Source organism: Mesoplodon mirus (genome assembly GCF_964341445.2).
Source record: "Mesoplodon mirus genome assembly, chromosome: 12".
Lineage (NCBI taxonomy): Eukaryota > Metazoa > Chordata > Mammalia > Artiodactyla > Ziphiidae > Mesoplodon > Mesoplodon mirus.
Window position 1 is genome coordinate 31,939,959 of NC_138988.1, and position 15,904 is coordinate 31,955,862.

Below are 15,904 nucleotides of genomic sequence, written 5' to 3' on the forward strand. Positions count from 1 at the left end.
AGTAGCTGTGCTGGGGACTTCCCTGGTGGCACAGTGGTTAAGAATCTGCCTGCCAATGCAGGGGACACGGGTTGGATCCCTGGTCCAGGAAGATCCCATATGCTGCAAACAGTTAAGCCCGTACACCACAACTACTCAGCCTGCACTCTAGAGCCTGCAAGCCACAACTACCGAGGCCCATGCGCCTAGAGCCTGAGTTCCACAACAAGAGAATCTTCTGCTCGCCACCCATGCACGGCAACAAAGACCCAATGCGGCCAAAAAGAAAAGAAAAAAAAAAAAAAAGAAAAACTAGCTGTGCTGAACTGTTGACAGTCAATAGTACTGAAATTTATGAGTTTCAAGGATCTCCCTTACATGTTGACTTTAAAACCTTTGTAAGACATTATTTCTTATAGAACAGAAGTCAGCAGTTTTTTCCTGCAAAGGGCCACATGGTAAATATTTTAGGCTTTGTGAGACGTACAGTGTTTTTTGTAACTACTCAATTCTGCTGTTGTTGTAGTAAGAAAGCAGCCAAAGACAATATGTAACTGAATGGATGTGTCCGTGCTACATCAAAACTGTTTATGGACAACTGACATTTTCATGTACCATGAAATGTTATTCTTCCTTTAATTTTTGAACCTTTTAAAAGTGTAAAAATAATTCTTAGCTTGACAGCCATGTAAAAACTGGCAGCACGCAGAAGCAAGAAGACCTACAATCCTGCAGCCTGTGGAACAAAAACCACATTCACAGAAAGATAGACAAGATGAAAAGGCAGAAGGGCTATGTAACAGATGAAGGAACAAGATAAAACCCCAGAAAAACAACTAAATGAAGTGGAGATAGGCAATCTTCCAGAAAAAGAATTCAGAATAATGATAGTGAAGATGATCCAGGACCTCAGAAAAGGAATGGAGGCAAAGATCGAGAAGATGCAAGAAATGTTTAACAAAGATCTAGAAGAATTAAAGAAAAAAGAAACAGAGATGAACAATACAACAACTGAAATGAAAACTACACTAGAAGGAATCAATAACAGAATAACTGAGGCAGAAGAACGGATAAGTGACCTGGAAGACAGAATGGTGGAATTCACTGCTGCAGAACAGAATAAAGAAAAAAGAATGAAAAGAAATGAAGACAGCCTAAGAGACCTCTGGGACAACATTAAATGCAACAACATTCACATTATAGGGGTCCCAGAGAGAGAAGAGAGAAAGGACCCGAGAAAATATTTGAAGAGATTATAGTCGAAAACTTCCCTAACATGGGAAAGGAAATAGCCACCCAAGTCCAGGAAGCACAGAGAGTCCCATACAGGATAAACCTAAGGAGAAACACGCCGAGACACATAGTAATCAAATTGGCAAAAAATAAAGGCAAAGAAAAATTATTGAAAGCAGCAAGGGAAAAATGACAAATAACATACAAGGGAACTCCCATAAGGTTAACAGCTGATTTCTCAGCAGAAGCTCTACAAGCCAGAAGGGAGTGGCATGATATACTTAAAGTGATGAAAACGAAGAACCTACAACCAAGATTACTGTACCCAGCAAGGATCTCATTCAGATTCCATGGAGAAATCAATAGCTTTAGAGACAAGCAAAAGCTAAGAGAATTCAGCACCACCAAACCAGCTCTACAACAAATGCTAAAGGAACTTCTTTAAGTGGAAAACACAAGAGAAGGAAAGGACCTACAAAAACAAACCCCAAAAATTAAGAAAATGGTAATAGGAACATACATATCAATAATTACCTTAAATGTGAATGGATTAAATGCTCCAACCAAAACATACAGGCTTCCTGAATGGATACAAAAACAAGACCCATATATATGCTGTCTACAAGAGACCCACTTCAGACCTAGGGACACATACAGACTGAAAGCCAGGGGATGGAAAAAGAAATTCCATGCAAATGGAAATCAAAAGCTGGAGTAGCAATACTCATATCAGATAAAATTGACTTTAAAATAAAGAATGTTGGGCTTCCCTGGTGGCGCAGTGGTTGAGAGTCCGCCTGCCGATGCAGGGGACACGGGTTCGTGCCCCGATCCCGGAGGATCCCACATGCCGTGGAGTGGCTGGGCCCGCGAGCCATGGCCGCAGAGCCTGTGTGTCCGGAGCCTGTGCTCCGCAACGGGAGAGGCCACAGCAGTGAGAGGCCCGCGTACAGCAAAAAAAAAAAAAAAAAAAAAAAAAATAAAAATAAAGAATGTTACAAGAGACAAGGAAGGACACTACATAATGATCAAGGGATCAATCCAAGAAGAAGATACAACAATTATAAATATATATGCACCCAACATAGGAGCACCTCAATACATAAGGCAACTGCCTACAGCTCTAAAAGAGGAAATCAACAGTAACACAATAATAGTGGGGGACTATAATACCTCACTTAGACCAATGGACAGATCATCCAAACAGAAAATTAATAAGGAAACACAAGCTTTAAATGACACAATAGACCAGATAGATTGAATTGATATTTATAGGACATTCCATCTAAAAACAGCAGGTTACACTTTCTTCTCAAGTGCGCATGGAGCATTCTCCAGGATAGATCACATCTTGGGTCACAAATCAAGCCTCAATAAATTTAAGAAAATTGAAATCATACCAAGCCATCTTTTCTGACCACAACGCTATGAGATTAGAAATCAATGACATGGAAAAAAATGAAAAGAACGCAGACATATGGAGGCTAAGCAATATGTTACTAAATAACCAAGAGATCACTAAAGAAATCAAAGAGGACATCAAAAAATACCTAGAGGGCTTCCCTGGTGGCGCAGTGGTTGAGAGTCCGCCTGCCAATGTAGGGGACACGGGTTTGTGCCCTGGTCCGGGAGGATCCCACATGCTGTGGAGTGGCTGGGTCCGTGAGCCATGGCTGCTGAGCCTGCGTGACCAGAGCTCCGCAACAGGAGAGGCTGCAACAGTGAGAGTCCCACGTACCTCAAAACAAACAAACAAACAAAAAACCTAGGGACAAATGACAATGAAAACATGACGATCTAAAACCTATGGGATGCAGCAAAAGCAGTTCTAAGAGGGAAGTTTATAGCTATACAAGCCTACATCAAGAAACAAGAAAAATCTCAAATAAGCAATCTAACCTTACACCTAAAGGGACTAGAGAAAGGCCAAACAAAACCCAAAGTTAGCAGAAGGAAAGAAATCATAACAATCAGAGCAGAAATAAATGAAATAGAAACAAAACAATAGCAAAGGTCAATAAAACTAAAAGCTGGTTCTTTGAGAAGGTAAACAAAATTGATAAACCATTAGCCAGACTCATCAAGAAAAAGAGGGAGAGGAATCAAATCAATAAAATTAGAAATGAAAAAGGAAAAGTTACAACAGACACCGCATAAATACAAAGCATCCTAAGAGACTACTACAAGCAACTCTATGCCAATAAAATGGACAACCTGGAAGAAATGGACAAATTTTTAGAAAGGTATAACCTTCCATGAATGAACCAGGAAGAAACAGAAAATATGAACAGACCAATCACAAGTAATGAAATTGAAACTGTGATTAAAAATCTTCCAACAAGGTCTTCCCTGGTGGCGCAGTGGTTGAGAGTCTGCCTGCTGATGCAGGGGACATGGGTTCGTTCCCCAGTCTTGGAAGATCCCACATGCCACGGAGCGGCTGGGCCCGTGAGCTGTGGCCACTGAGCCTGTGCGTCTGGAGCCTGTGCTCTGCAACGGGAGAGGCCACAACAGTGAGAGGCCCATGTACCGCAAAAAAATAAAAAATAAAAAAAATCTTCCAACAAACAGAAGTCCAGGACCAGATGGCTTCACAGGTGAATTCTATCGAACATTTAGAGAAGAGCTAACACCCATCCTTCTCAAACTCTTCCAAAAAATTGCAGAGGAAGGAAAACACCCAAACTCATTCTATGAGGCCACCATCACCCTGATACCAAAACCAGACAAAGATACTACAAAAAAAGAAAATTACAGACCAATATCACTGATGAATATAGATGCAAAAATCCTGAACAAAATACTCACAAACAGAATCCAACAACACATTAAAAGGCTCATACACCATGATCAAGTGGGATTTATCCTAGAGATGCAAGGATTCTTCAATATACACAAATCAATCAATGTGATGCATCATATTAACAAACTGAAGAATAAAAACCATATGATCATCTCAATAGATGCAGAAAAAGCTTTTCACAAAATTCAACACCCATTTTTGATAAAAAGTCTCCAGAAAGTGGGCATAGAGGGAACCTATGTCAACAAAATAAAGACCATATACGACAAACCTGCAGCAAACATCACTCTCAATGGTGAAAAACTGAAAGTATTTCCTCTAAGATCAGGAACAAGACAAGGATATCCACTCTCACCACTATTATTCAACATAGTTTTGGAAGTCCTAGCCACAGCAATCAAAGAAGAAAAAGAAATAATACGAATACAAGTTGGAAAAGAAGAAGTAAAACTGTCACTGTTTGCAGATGACATGATACTATACATAGAGAATCCTAAAGATGTCATCAGAAAACTACTAGAGCTAATCAGTGAATCTGGTAAAGTTGCAGGATACAAAATTAATGCACAGAAATCTCTTGCGTTCCTATACACTAACAACAAAAGATCAGAAAGAGAAATTAAGGAAATACTCCCATTTACCATTGCAACAAAAAGAATAAGATACCTAGGAATAAACCTACCTAGGGAGACAAAAGACCTGTATGCAGAAAACTATAAGACACTGATGAAAGAAATTAAAGATGATACCAACAGAAGGAGAGATATACCATGTTCTTGGATTGGAAGAATCAATATTGTGAAAATGACTATACTATAAGCAATCTACAGATTCAATGCAATCACTATCAAATTACCAATGGCATCTTTTACAGAACTAGAACAAAAAATCTTAAAATTTGTATGGAGGCACAAAAGACCCCGAATAGCCAAAGCAGTCTTGAGGGAAAAAAACGGAGCTGGAGGAATCAGACTCCTTGACTTCAGACTATACAACAAAGCTACAGTAATCAAGACAATATAGTACTGGCACAAAAACAGAAATATAGATCAATGGAACAGGATAGAAAGCGCAGAGATAAACCCACGCACCTGTGGTCAACTAATCTATGACAAAGGAGGCAAGGATATACCATGGAGAGAAGACAATCTCTTCAATAAGTGGTGCTGGGAAAACTGGACAGCTACATGTAAAAGCATGAAATTAGAACACTCCCTAACACCATACACCAAAATAAACTCAAAATGGGTTAGAGACCTAAATGTAAGACCGGGTACTATAAAACTCTTAGAGGAAAACATAGGAAGAACACTTTTTGACATAAATCACAGCAAGATATTTTTTGATCCACCTCCTAGAGTAATGGAAATAAAAACAAAAATAAACACATGGTACCTAACGAAACTTAAAAGCTTTTGCACAGCAAAGGAAACCATAAACAAGACGAAAAGACAACCCTCAGAATGGGAGAAAATATTTGCAAACGAATCAATGGACAAAGGATTACTCTCCAAAATATATAAACAGCTCATGCAGCTCAATATTAAAAAAAACAAACAACCCAATCCCAAAATGGGCAGAAAACCTAAATAGACACTTCTCCATAGAAGACACACAGATGGCCAAGAAGCACATGAAAAGCTGCTCAACATCACTAATTATTAGAGAAATACAAATCAAAACTACAATGAGGTATCACCTCATAGCAGTTAGAATGGGCATCATCAGAAAATCTACAAACAACAAATGCTGGAGAGAGTGTGGAGAAAATGGAACCCTCTTGCACTGTTGGTGGGAATGTAAATTGATACAGCCACTATGGAGAACCGTATGGAGGTTCCTTAAAAACTAAAAATAGAATTACCATATGATGCAGCAACCCCACTACTGGGCATATACCCAGAGAAAACCATAATTCAAAAAAACACATGCACCCCAATGTTCATCACAGCACTATTCACAATAGCCAGGACATGGAAGCAACCTAAATGCCCATAGACAGACGAATGGATAAAGAAGATGTGGTACATATATACAATGGAATATTACTCAGCCATAAAAGGAACAAAATTGGGTGATTTGTAGAGACGTGGATGCATCTAGAGACTGTCATACAGAGTGAAGGAAGGCAGAAAGAGAAAAACAAATATCATATATTAACGCATATATGTGGAACCTAGAAAATGGTAGAGATGAACCGGTTTGCAGAGCAGAAATTGTGACACAGATGTAGGGAACAAACATATGGACACCAAGTGGGGAAAGTGGTGGGGGGTAGGGGTGGGGGTGGATGAATTGGGAGATTGGGATTGACATGTATGTGCTGATGTGTATAAAATGGATGACTGATAATAAATAAATAAATAAACAAAAAAAGCAGTGGCAGCACAGTGTATACAGATATCAAAACATCAAGTTATATGTCTTAAATATATACAATTTTTATTTGTCAGTTGTACCTCATAAAAGCTGAAAAACAACAGCAACAAAAAAGAAACTGGTAGCAGACTGGATTTAGCTCATGGGATGTAGTTTGCCAACTCATACCATAGATTGTTTATAGTTGACAGTTGTTAATGCAAAAATTAAATCACACACCAACCTAGCAGACTCTTTCCACATCAATCAAAACAATACAGGAGAAATGAAAATATGCATGACAATCATAATTTCTCATTTATAACTAGCATCTTTGGATAAGAATATTTGTGATTTATTGAATTCTAATAGTTTCACATAAAAAATTTCCTGAGAATTTTCATAAACCTTTTGACACCTTAACATTTTTGACATTTTAATGTTTAGGTCTTATCATAATATCTGATATATAAGTGCTGACCTGAACGAATTGGTCTCTTTTAGGTTCTTGCTGTTACTTCTTTAACAGGTTTACTGGAAAAACTGCAGAACTGCAATGAACTTTTGGAGAAAATTATGAAAGGCCTTAATGCATATCTTGAAAAAAAACGACTTTTCTTCCCTCGGTATGATGGATAATCAATTGTGCTATAATTAAAGCATTTTCTGCTGTGTGATGAATTATAACTAAAACTTTTGTATTTGCATGTTTTTCCCTAGTTTTTTCTTCTTATCTAATGATGAAATGTTAGAGATTTTGTCAGAGACCAAAGATCCACTTAGAGTTCAGCCTCATTTAAAAAAATGCTTTGAGGGCATCACTAAATTGGAGTTCCTTCCCAATTTGGACATTCAAGCCATGTATAGCTCTGAAGGTGAGCGAGTGGAGCTGATTGCACTTATTTCCACGTCTGCAGCACGAGGTGCTGTGGAAAAGTGGCTCATTCAAGTAGAAGATTTGATGCTCCAGAGTATTCATGATGTGATTGCTGCAGCCAGGCTGGTATGTTTCCTAGGATTTAATGTATATCCTATATTCTGTAAATGCTTTCTTTTAGGAGGTTTTGAATGGGTACCAGTAAATGAACACTTAAGGTCTTACTATTTTAAGCCATTTATTATTTTCTTTACTCTTTGTTCCTAACATTATTATTAAAATAATAATAGTAGTAAGAATTGATAATAATATGTGATTAAGTGCTACAAAAGAAAAAAGGTGTTATGAGAAAGAATAATAAGGTGTATATAATTTAGAATGGGGGAGGTGGGTTGCTAGTGATAGGCTCTTAGAGAAAGTAAAATTGAAACTGAGACCCAAAGGATAAGTAGGAATTAACCAGATAAATAGCAAATGGGAGAGCACCTAAGTATCCTGTGTAAAGCCCCTGAGATAAGAAGGAACCTCAGACATGGGTGTTAAATGCATGACCTAGTTTACTTATTGCTACTTACACTCAAACGATTACTTAAAAACTCAAAATGAGATGAACCAACATTAACGGAGGATCTATAATATTTGAGAGAAATATAACAAGTAGGCACTACATGTACCTCACTTTTGCTAACTCAATTAACCTAATCTTGAATGATATACTTCAGTATATTTCTTCCTTTAGGATCACAAAGGAACAGTTGTGTAGTAAAAATGTCATTTAAAAAGGCTTTGCAGCCTTATATCCAGCAACTCACTTTATATGAGTGAGGAATCCTTTTTCCTTCACCAAGAGCCCTATGAGAATCATCTTCTTGCAGTGGCTATTCTGTTCAGCTTCAACGTTCCTGCAGATAAATCTTGACTTTTTCTCTCCTTTTTTCTATTTATGATTCCAAACAAACTAAAACACATAGGAAAGAATCAACATTGTCCATGAAAGTACTTCCTTAATCTATATAGAAATTTACCTTCTATGTACCTAGCAATGGCTCATCAATTCTTTGGAACTCAGCCTTCTTTGAAACTTAGGTTAATTTGTCATTTGCATTTATCTATAAATATTGCTAATAAAATGCATTTTAATAATAGATATTTATATCCTTATGTTTAATATTCTTATATCTAAGGTAGTATCATTGTATTAAAAATATAGTTTCCAGGGAATTCCCTGGCAGTCCAGTGGTTAGGACTTGGTGCTTTCACTGCTGTGGCCCGGGTTCAGTCCTTGGTTGGGGAACTAAGATCCCGCAAGCTGTGCTGCATGGCCAATAAAAAAAAAAAAAAAAATATATATATATATATATATAAAGTTTCCTTTAGTATCTACTCTTCATACTTTGTTCTGCAGTTGTTTTTTTTCAGTTTTTAATTTGGATCTGCTATGATCATTTACTTTTGAAACAAGTTATTTTTAAAAAGACTACCCCCCTAATAAATCTATTTAAGTGCATTTTGAACATAAAAATGTTAGAAGAAATGAAAGTATACTTTGAACTCAAAAGCATAGATTGTTCAATTGTATATAAATGAACAAATATATTATTGTTTAAATTATATATGCTGGTCATACAAGTTTTTTATTTATTTATTTATTTATTTATTTATTTATGGCTGTGTTGGGTCTTTGTTTCTGTGCAAGGGCTTTCTCTAGTTGCGGCAAGCGGGGGCCACTCTTCATCGCGGTGCGTGGGCCTCTCACTATTGCGGCCTGTCTTGTTGCGGAGCACACACTCCAGACGCACGGGCTCAGTAGTTGTGGCTCACGGGCCTAGTTGCTCTGCGGCATGTGAGATCTTCCCAGACCAGGGCTCGAACCCGTGTCCCCTGCATTGGCAGGCAGATTCTCAACCACTGCGCCACCAGGGAAGCCCCATACAAGTTTTTAGAAAAGCTATGGATAAATAATACAAGGGTTCTAGCTACTAGGTCAGTTTTCTACTAGATGGCATAGTCTTCTTTTCAATTAAATTTTGGTATCAATATACATAACCTATTAGACTGATTTATTTTTTACTTTAATGAACCCTCATATTTCATTATAATAGAAGTAATATGTATTCTATGTAGAAAATTGACAACTCCCCACAGCAAGGAAACCTAAAATTCCTATTGAAAATAATTTCCAGAAGAATCAATAATCAAATCCTTCCAAAGATAACTGATTATTAACATATTGGTGCTCATCTTTCCATTCTTTTATAAATAAGTATTTCAAAAATATGATTTGTAAAAAATTTTCAGGTCTTTTAAATAGTCATCTAAAATTTTTCATGACTACATTTTAGCCTACAAATGTACCAAATATTGCACTTCTTTATTGTTAAACATTAAGCTTTTTTCCCCTTTTGTAAACTTTTAAAGTTAGAAATGCATTTTAATTACTCAGGCTTATCCAGAATCTGCAAGAAGAGACTGGGTTCGAGAGTGGCCTGGCCAAGTTGTACTTTGTGTTTCTCAAATGTTCTGGACCTCTGAGACACAGGAAGTTATAAGTAGTGGGACAGAGGTAAATCATTACCTTAAGTAACATTCTTTTTAAATAACTTTCTTTTCTACATGCTATGTTTTTTTAGTTAGCTTATCTATTATTTGCAAAGGTAACCTTCCCCCCAATTTCTACATGTAGCATTAAAATTGTACAATTATTTAAAAACTTGTTAATTTTTCTTATGCTTAGACAAAAATCACTCTATTCGAGAACTCATTTCTATATTGAGCTATATTATGATGTCAGAATTGTTAAAGAGTAAATGTATGAAATACATGTTTTAGCTACTATATAACATTAGTTTAATTGCTTTTTTTATTTTGTAGGGATTAAAGAAGTACTATAAGGAACTTCAGAATCAACTAAATGATATTGTAGAGCTGGTAAGAGGAAAACTGTCGAAGCAGACCAGGATTACTCTGGGGGCTTTGGTTACTATTGATGTCCATGCTAGAGATGTGGTTATGGACATGATTGATATGGGTATGTGACTCTTTTTAATTTTAAAAATAAGATATAGATAGCTTTTAGAAACAAGGACTTACACTGTATGTCTTTTTCTCTCTCAACAGAATTTATTTTATATGATCTTTTCCATAAATTAGAAAACATGAATTATTTTAATATTTGCTGTTGTAAAGATTATAAAATACTTATTTTTCAAATTATTTCCATTTCAGGATTATCTGTCTTGTTTTACTTTATTCCGTTTAGGTGTCTCACATGATACAGATTTCCAGTGGCTTGCTCAGCTTCGATATTATTGGGAATATGACAATGCTCGAGTTAGTATCATTAATTGCAACGTAAAATATGCTTATGAATACCTTGGTAACTCACCTCGACTTGTCATTACTCCTCTAACTGACAGATGTTACAGAACATTGGTATGTGTTTAAATTATTTTAATTCACACATTAAAGATTCCTTTTTGGTTTGGTGTCATATTTTCTTGTCTAAATTTAACATGGCTATCCTCATTTTATTCTCTTATCTGTATAGTTGAATACAGCTATCCCTTCCTAATCCCAAATTCCCTTTATATGAAGTTATAGTAGTGAATATTTACTTCTGCGTGCTCTTGTAGAATACAAGAGTGTGTGAATTCTAATGTTTGAAAATCGTGAGTCACTCCCATTGGGGATAATTAGAAAAAGGAAGGTACTGGAGATTTAAAGAAGAAACCAGAGCTTCAGAAAATGGTATCAGTTTTTGCAGTGGAGCTCTGGGAGAGATGACAAGAAGATGAAGGAAGCACATTTGGGCCTTAGAACTCCAAGTTAGTTTTGTTGAATAGGAGAGGGAGAGCTGAAATGTAGGCAGGTGGTACTGAGGGCTGTGCTTGTTGGGAAACTATGGAAGATAAAGCCATGACTACAGAAAACAACAACAACAACAAAGTGAAACCCTGGGAATTGCGTTGTCAGATAAAATACAGGACTTTCAGGTAAATTTGAATCTCAAATAAACAATGAATGATTTGTTAGTAGAAATATGTCCTAATTATTACATGGGGCATACTTATACTAGCAAATTATTCATTGTTTATCTGATTTTCAAATTTAACTGGGCATCCTGTATTTTTATTTGCTAAATCTGGCAACCCTACCTGGGGATTGAGGAGATGCATCAAGAAACACCAATCCACCTGTGCTGAGTAAGTAAATTAAAGTGTCTGAATTTTCTGGAAGCAGAAATGAAATGGGGATTATTGGGCAAATGATTTTCTAGGGAATGCTCTCAGTAAAAACCCATAAGGAAATGAGGAAAGCAGGCGGGAAAACTAAGCAAAGATGTGGTTAGCCTTAGCCTGATCTCATGGGGAACGTTGGAGCATGAATGGCATCTCAGGGGTACTTCACTTTAAGGCAAAGGGGTCTAGCTTTTCTATCCTTTTATTATCATTGGCTATGGTTCACTCCTGGGGCTAGGGTGGGGTGTGTGGGGGTGTGTGTGTGTGAGTAAGCTTTCAGGTGTTTGTGGATAAGGGAGCTCCTATTAATTGAGGGCAAATCTCAGGAGAAAAGGACAGTTGTGAGCTATTTGTAGATGACTGACAGCAATTGGAAGGATGGATGCAATGACCAGTAAAAGAATCTGAGTAAGGTTCTAGTGCATCTATGATAACAAGTTTCACCAAATCCTCTTTCTCAGGAAGCTACCTGAAGGCCAGACCACATCTATCTTGTTCTCTATTCTAGTGATTGACAAGTACATAAGTTACTCCCTAAATGTTTGTTGAGTAAATGAATCTCAAGCTTCTGTGTCCTCAGACCTCACTGAAATCAGCTGTGAATATTTGTAAGGTGGACGCTAAGGACTTTGAGTTATATAATCAAAATCACATTAAACACTTGTATACAACACTAAACATTGAAAGTCTCCTATTATATTTACTATCCATAATAAAGGGAACACATTTGTAAGCATTTTTTGGAAATTATAAAGAAGGGAAAGACTGAGGTTTCCAGCAATCAAGTTAATGGACATTAACAGTATAGCGTTTACTATAAATTTAAGATGGGTAAAATATCATTGATATTGCCTTTATTTAATGAGCTCTCTCTATTGTTTTATTTTAGTAAATGTGAAAATATTTAAGATTTTCATAGGTCTATTAATTTTTTAAATACTTAATTTTTTTAGAGCAGTTTTAGGCTCACAGCAAAATTAAGCAGAAGGAACAGAGCATTCCCATATACCCCTTGCCTCCCCAAATGTACAGTCTTGGTCCTTTAACCCTATTTTATCTAAAAGGAGTTAAGTTTCACAAACTCTCATAGCAGTTTTCATGAAACAAACTTCATGGAGAGAGTTGACTGTAACTTGTATACATATAAAAATCTCCAGGCATTTTTCTAGTCACTGTGGGGACCCAGAAAGAATTCAGATACTGCTGATGTTACTCTAAAGGAGCTTAAGGACGGGGACTTTCCTGGTGGCGCAGTGGCTAAGACTCTGTGCTCCCAATGCAGGGGGTCCGGGTTCAATCCCTGGCCAGGGAACTAGATTCCACATGCATGCCGCAACTAACAGTTCTCATGCCACAACTAAGGAGCCCACATGCAGCAACTAAGACCTGGCACAACCAAATAAATAAATAAATATTTTAAAAAATTATTTAAAAAATAAAGGAGCTTAAGTACTAATTGAGAGGGAAAAAATGTACATAGTTAACTGTAATGTGAGTGTTGCTGAACCAAATGAACCAGGTTCATTTGTCTGACTCTCTGCAGTAAGCCAAATGCTGAAACGCTGAGGTTTGCAGCAGAGAAAGTGCTTATTCACAAAGCAGCCAAGCAAGGAGATAGGAAAACAACTCAAATATGCCTCTCTGAAGGCAAAGGGCTCAGGATATCTATGGGATAAAGCTGAGGTGTGGGTAGCTTGGGGAAATGTAATTGAAAACAAGAAAAAGGTGAGGCAATCGTTGCTCTGCGCATATGCACCCAAGCCATAGGCTTTTTCATGGGAGGAAAGCTCAGAAAGTAGCCTAGTTAGCATGCTCTGAGGGTGGAGTTTTTGGCCTCTGACATCAAAATGTCACCGAGCTGACCCTTGCCCATGCCCAGATGGAGGGTCGGTGGTCTTAACCGTCTTAATCAGCTCAAGCTTGATTTGACACAGTAGACTCCAAATATGTAAAAAGCAACTTGGGCAAACATCCAAATGCCCAGGCTACAGGACACTTGGAGGATACGCCAGCTTTCATAAAAACAATGCAAGTGAGTCCAACCAGCGAAGGTAGGTCACAGTTTACCATTTATCAGTGGGTAACTGATAACTACTCTGGGTTTCACAAGGTTGAAAGTGATACTACTGGTTAGAGAAGTACAGAACAATGCTATGGGGATGGAGAAAATGAAGAACATACCAAGAGTGGAATGCAACAGCGAGGGTGAATCAGAGACAAAATTATATAGTAGGTCATCAGTTTATTTTCCCACTGATGGGCCCCCATTTATGACCCTCACTTTTAGGTGTTTTCTCTCTTCGCAGCTAGCCATAGAGGTTGTCATCATTGATCTCTACAACCATCTCCATAACCACTACTTTTTTAAATTTTATATTATTTTATTTTATAGGAGATGGAGCAATCTGCTCTCTTTTTTTTTTTTTTTTAATGGTTTATTCATTCATCTCTGGGTGCATTAGGTCCTCATCGCTGTGTGCGGGCTCTCTCCAGCTGCAGTGAGCAGGGGCCACTCCCCGCCGCGGTGTGCCGCGGTGTGCAGGCTCCTCCCTGCGGGGGCCCCTCCGGGGGCTCTAGTTGTGGCACACGGGTCTAGTCGCTCCGTGGCATGTGGGATCTTCCCGGACCAGGGCTCGAACCCATGTGCCCTGCATTGGCAGGCAGATTCTTAACCATTGCGCCACCAGGGAAGTCCCTCCATAACCACTTCTAATTAAACTTTTCTGACCAAATGTTAACACTTCAAGGCTGGATTCTCTTTGTTTTTAAAGGCAAATGGGATACACTTGAAGTATTAGAAAATAAAGAGACTTTGATACAGTTTCACTTTTTTTTTAGATCCTTTAAACTGCTTTTTCTTTGTGCAGCTAGAAGATTGAGTGCTAAAAATTAACTGAATGATGTACTTGTATTACTGCCTCTCTGAAGCTACAAATAAGACTAAATCCACTTTATAAGCAATTGTCCTATTATAGGGTTTTTTGTTTGTTTTTCAGTTAAGCATGGATTTCTTTTCACGTTTATTTTTCTTTTCAGATAGGTGCCTTCTATTTAAACCTTGGAGGAGCTCCAGAAGGGCCAGCAGGCACAGGAAAAACTGAAACCACCAAGGACTTGGCTAAAGCTCTTGCTGTACAGTGTGTGGTATTCAACTGTTCAGATGGGCTAGATTATCTAGCAATGGGAAAGGTAAAGTTACATATTAAATGTTACAAATTTACAGCTAGGCCAAACTGGATAAACTGAAGCAAACTCGTTTAAAACACTGAATGTGGTTTAAGCATTACTTGACCTTTTTTTTTTTTTTAGGGGTAAAGACGTTTTTATCCTTGGGGCTTTTATTAACTGTCACTTTTGACTTAAAAAGGTTAAATTTTTGTTTTAACAAATGATGCCCTTTCCTATGAAAATCATCTCCTTTTTTTCTTGTCCTCAGTTTTTTAAAGGATTGGCTTCTTCTGGTGCTTGGGCTTGCTTTGATGAATTTAATCGAATTGAATTGGAAGTGCTGTCAGTGGTAGCTCAACAGATCCTTTGCATTCAGAGAGCCATTCAACAGAAGCTAGAAGTGTTTATTTTTGAAGGGACAGAACTTAAGCTCAATCCAAACTGTTTTGTAGCTATTACTATGAATCCTGGCTATGCAGGACGTTCTGAATTACCGGATAATCTTAAGGTAACATTTTTTTAAAGAGTGTAAATTTGGTAATCAAAAGTAACAGCATAATCTACTCAAAATGGTATAATTTTCTCACATGTATTTGTAATCTCCCTTTTACCTTTTCCATTTGCTATAAGGTAAACCTCTAAAAACTTTTTTAGATGTCTAAAAAAAATTACTAGAGTACATAAAACTGTTAAAGTGCTACTGAAAAAATTACAAAGTTAATGCAAATGTGCTGCACTGGGGGAATAAACTTGAATATCAACACATTATCTTTGGGTGCTTATGCTCAGCTTTAAAAATGGTTTCCTTTATGTAAATAATATATTTCATTTATTATATACTTCAGGTTCTTTTTAGAACAGTGGCTATGATGGTTCCAAATTATGCCCTCATAGCAGAAATCTCCCTCTACTCCTATGGATTTTTGAATGCAAAACCTCTGTCTGTGAAGATAGTAATGACCTACAGGCTCTGCTCAGAGCAGCTCTCATCACAATTTCATTATGACTATGGAATGCGAGCAGTAAAAGCAGTTTTAGTGGCTGCTGGAAACCTAAAACTAAAATTTCCAAATGAAAATGAAGATGTACTTGTAAGTATTAAATATACACATTGTGAAAGTATCTGTAGAAAGATAACTTTTTCAGCAAGTTTGATCATGAACTATAGATAGGCTGATAAGAGAGTTGTTGCTTTGAGCCTTTTTACATGGGGTTGAAATGATAGTTTTGAGGTTCTGTTTTTCATTA

The 15,904-nt window shown here is 37.3% G+C and overlaps 1 protein-coding gene across 2 annotated transcripts in view; it reads left to right on the plus strand.

Annotated features, from left to right (window-relative positions):
- Positions 1-15,904, plus strand: part of DNAH12 (dynein axonemal heavy chain 12) — a 219,961-nt gene that overhangs the window by 87,799 nt on the left and 116,258 nt on the right. For both annotated transcript variants that reach the window (XM_082639578.1, XM_082639577.1), the window contains exons 21-28: positions 6,878-6,999; positions 7,094-7,376; positions 9,694-9,813; positions 10,122-10,278; positions 10,510-10,682; positions 14,525-14,677; positions 14,925-15,164; positions 15,502-15,747. In XM_082639578.1, coding sequence (XP_082495704.1) covers positions 6,878-6,999; positions 7,094-7,376; positions 9,694-9,813; positions 10,122-10,278; positions 10,510-10,682; positions 14,525-14,677; positions 14,925-15,164; positions 15,502-15,747 — 1,494 coding nt within the window. The remainder of the gene's footprint in view (positions 1-6,877; positions 7,000-7,093; positions 7,377-9,693; positions 9,814-10,121; positions 10,279-10,509; positions 10,683-14,524; positions 14,678-14,924; positions 15,165-15,501; positions 15,748-15,904) is intronic.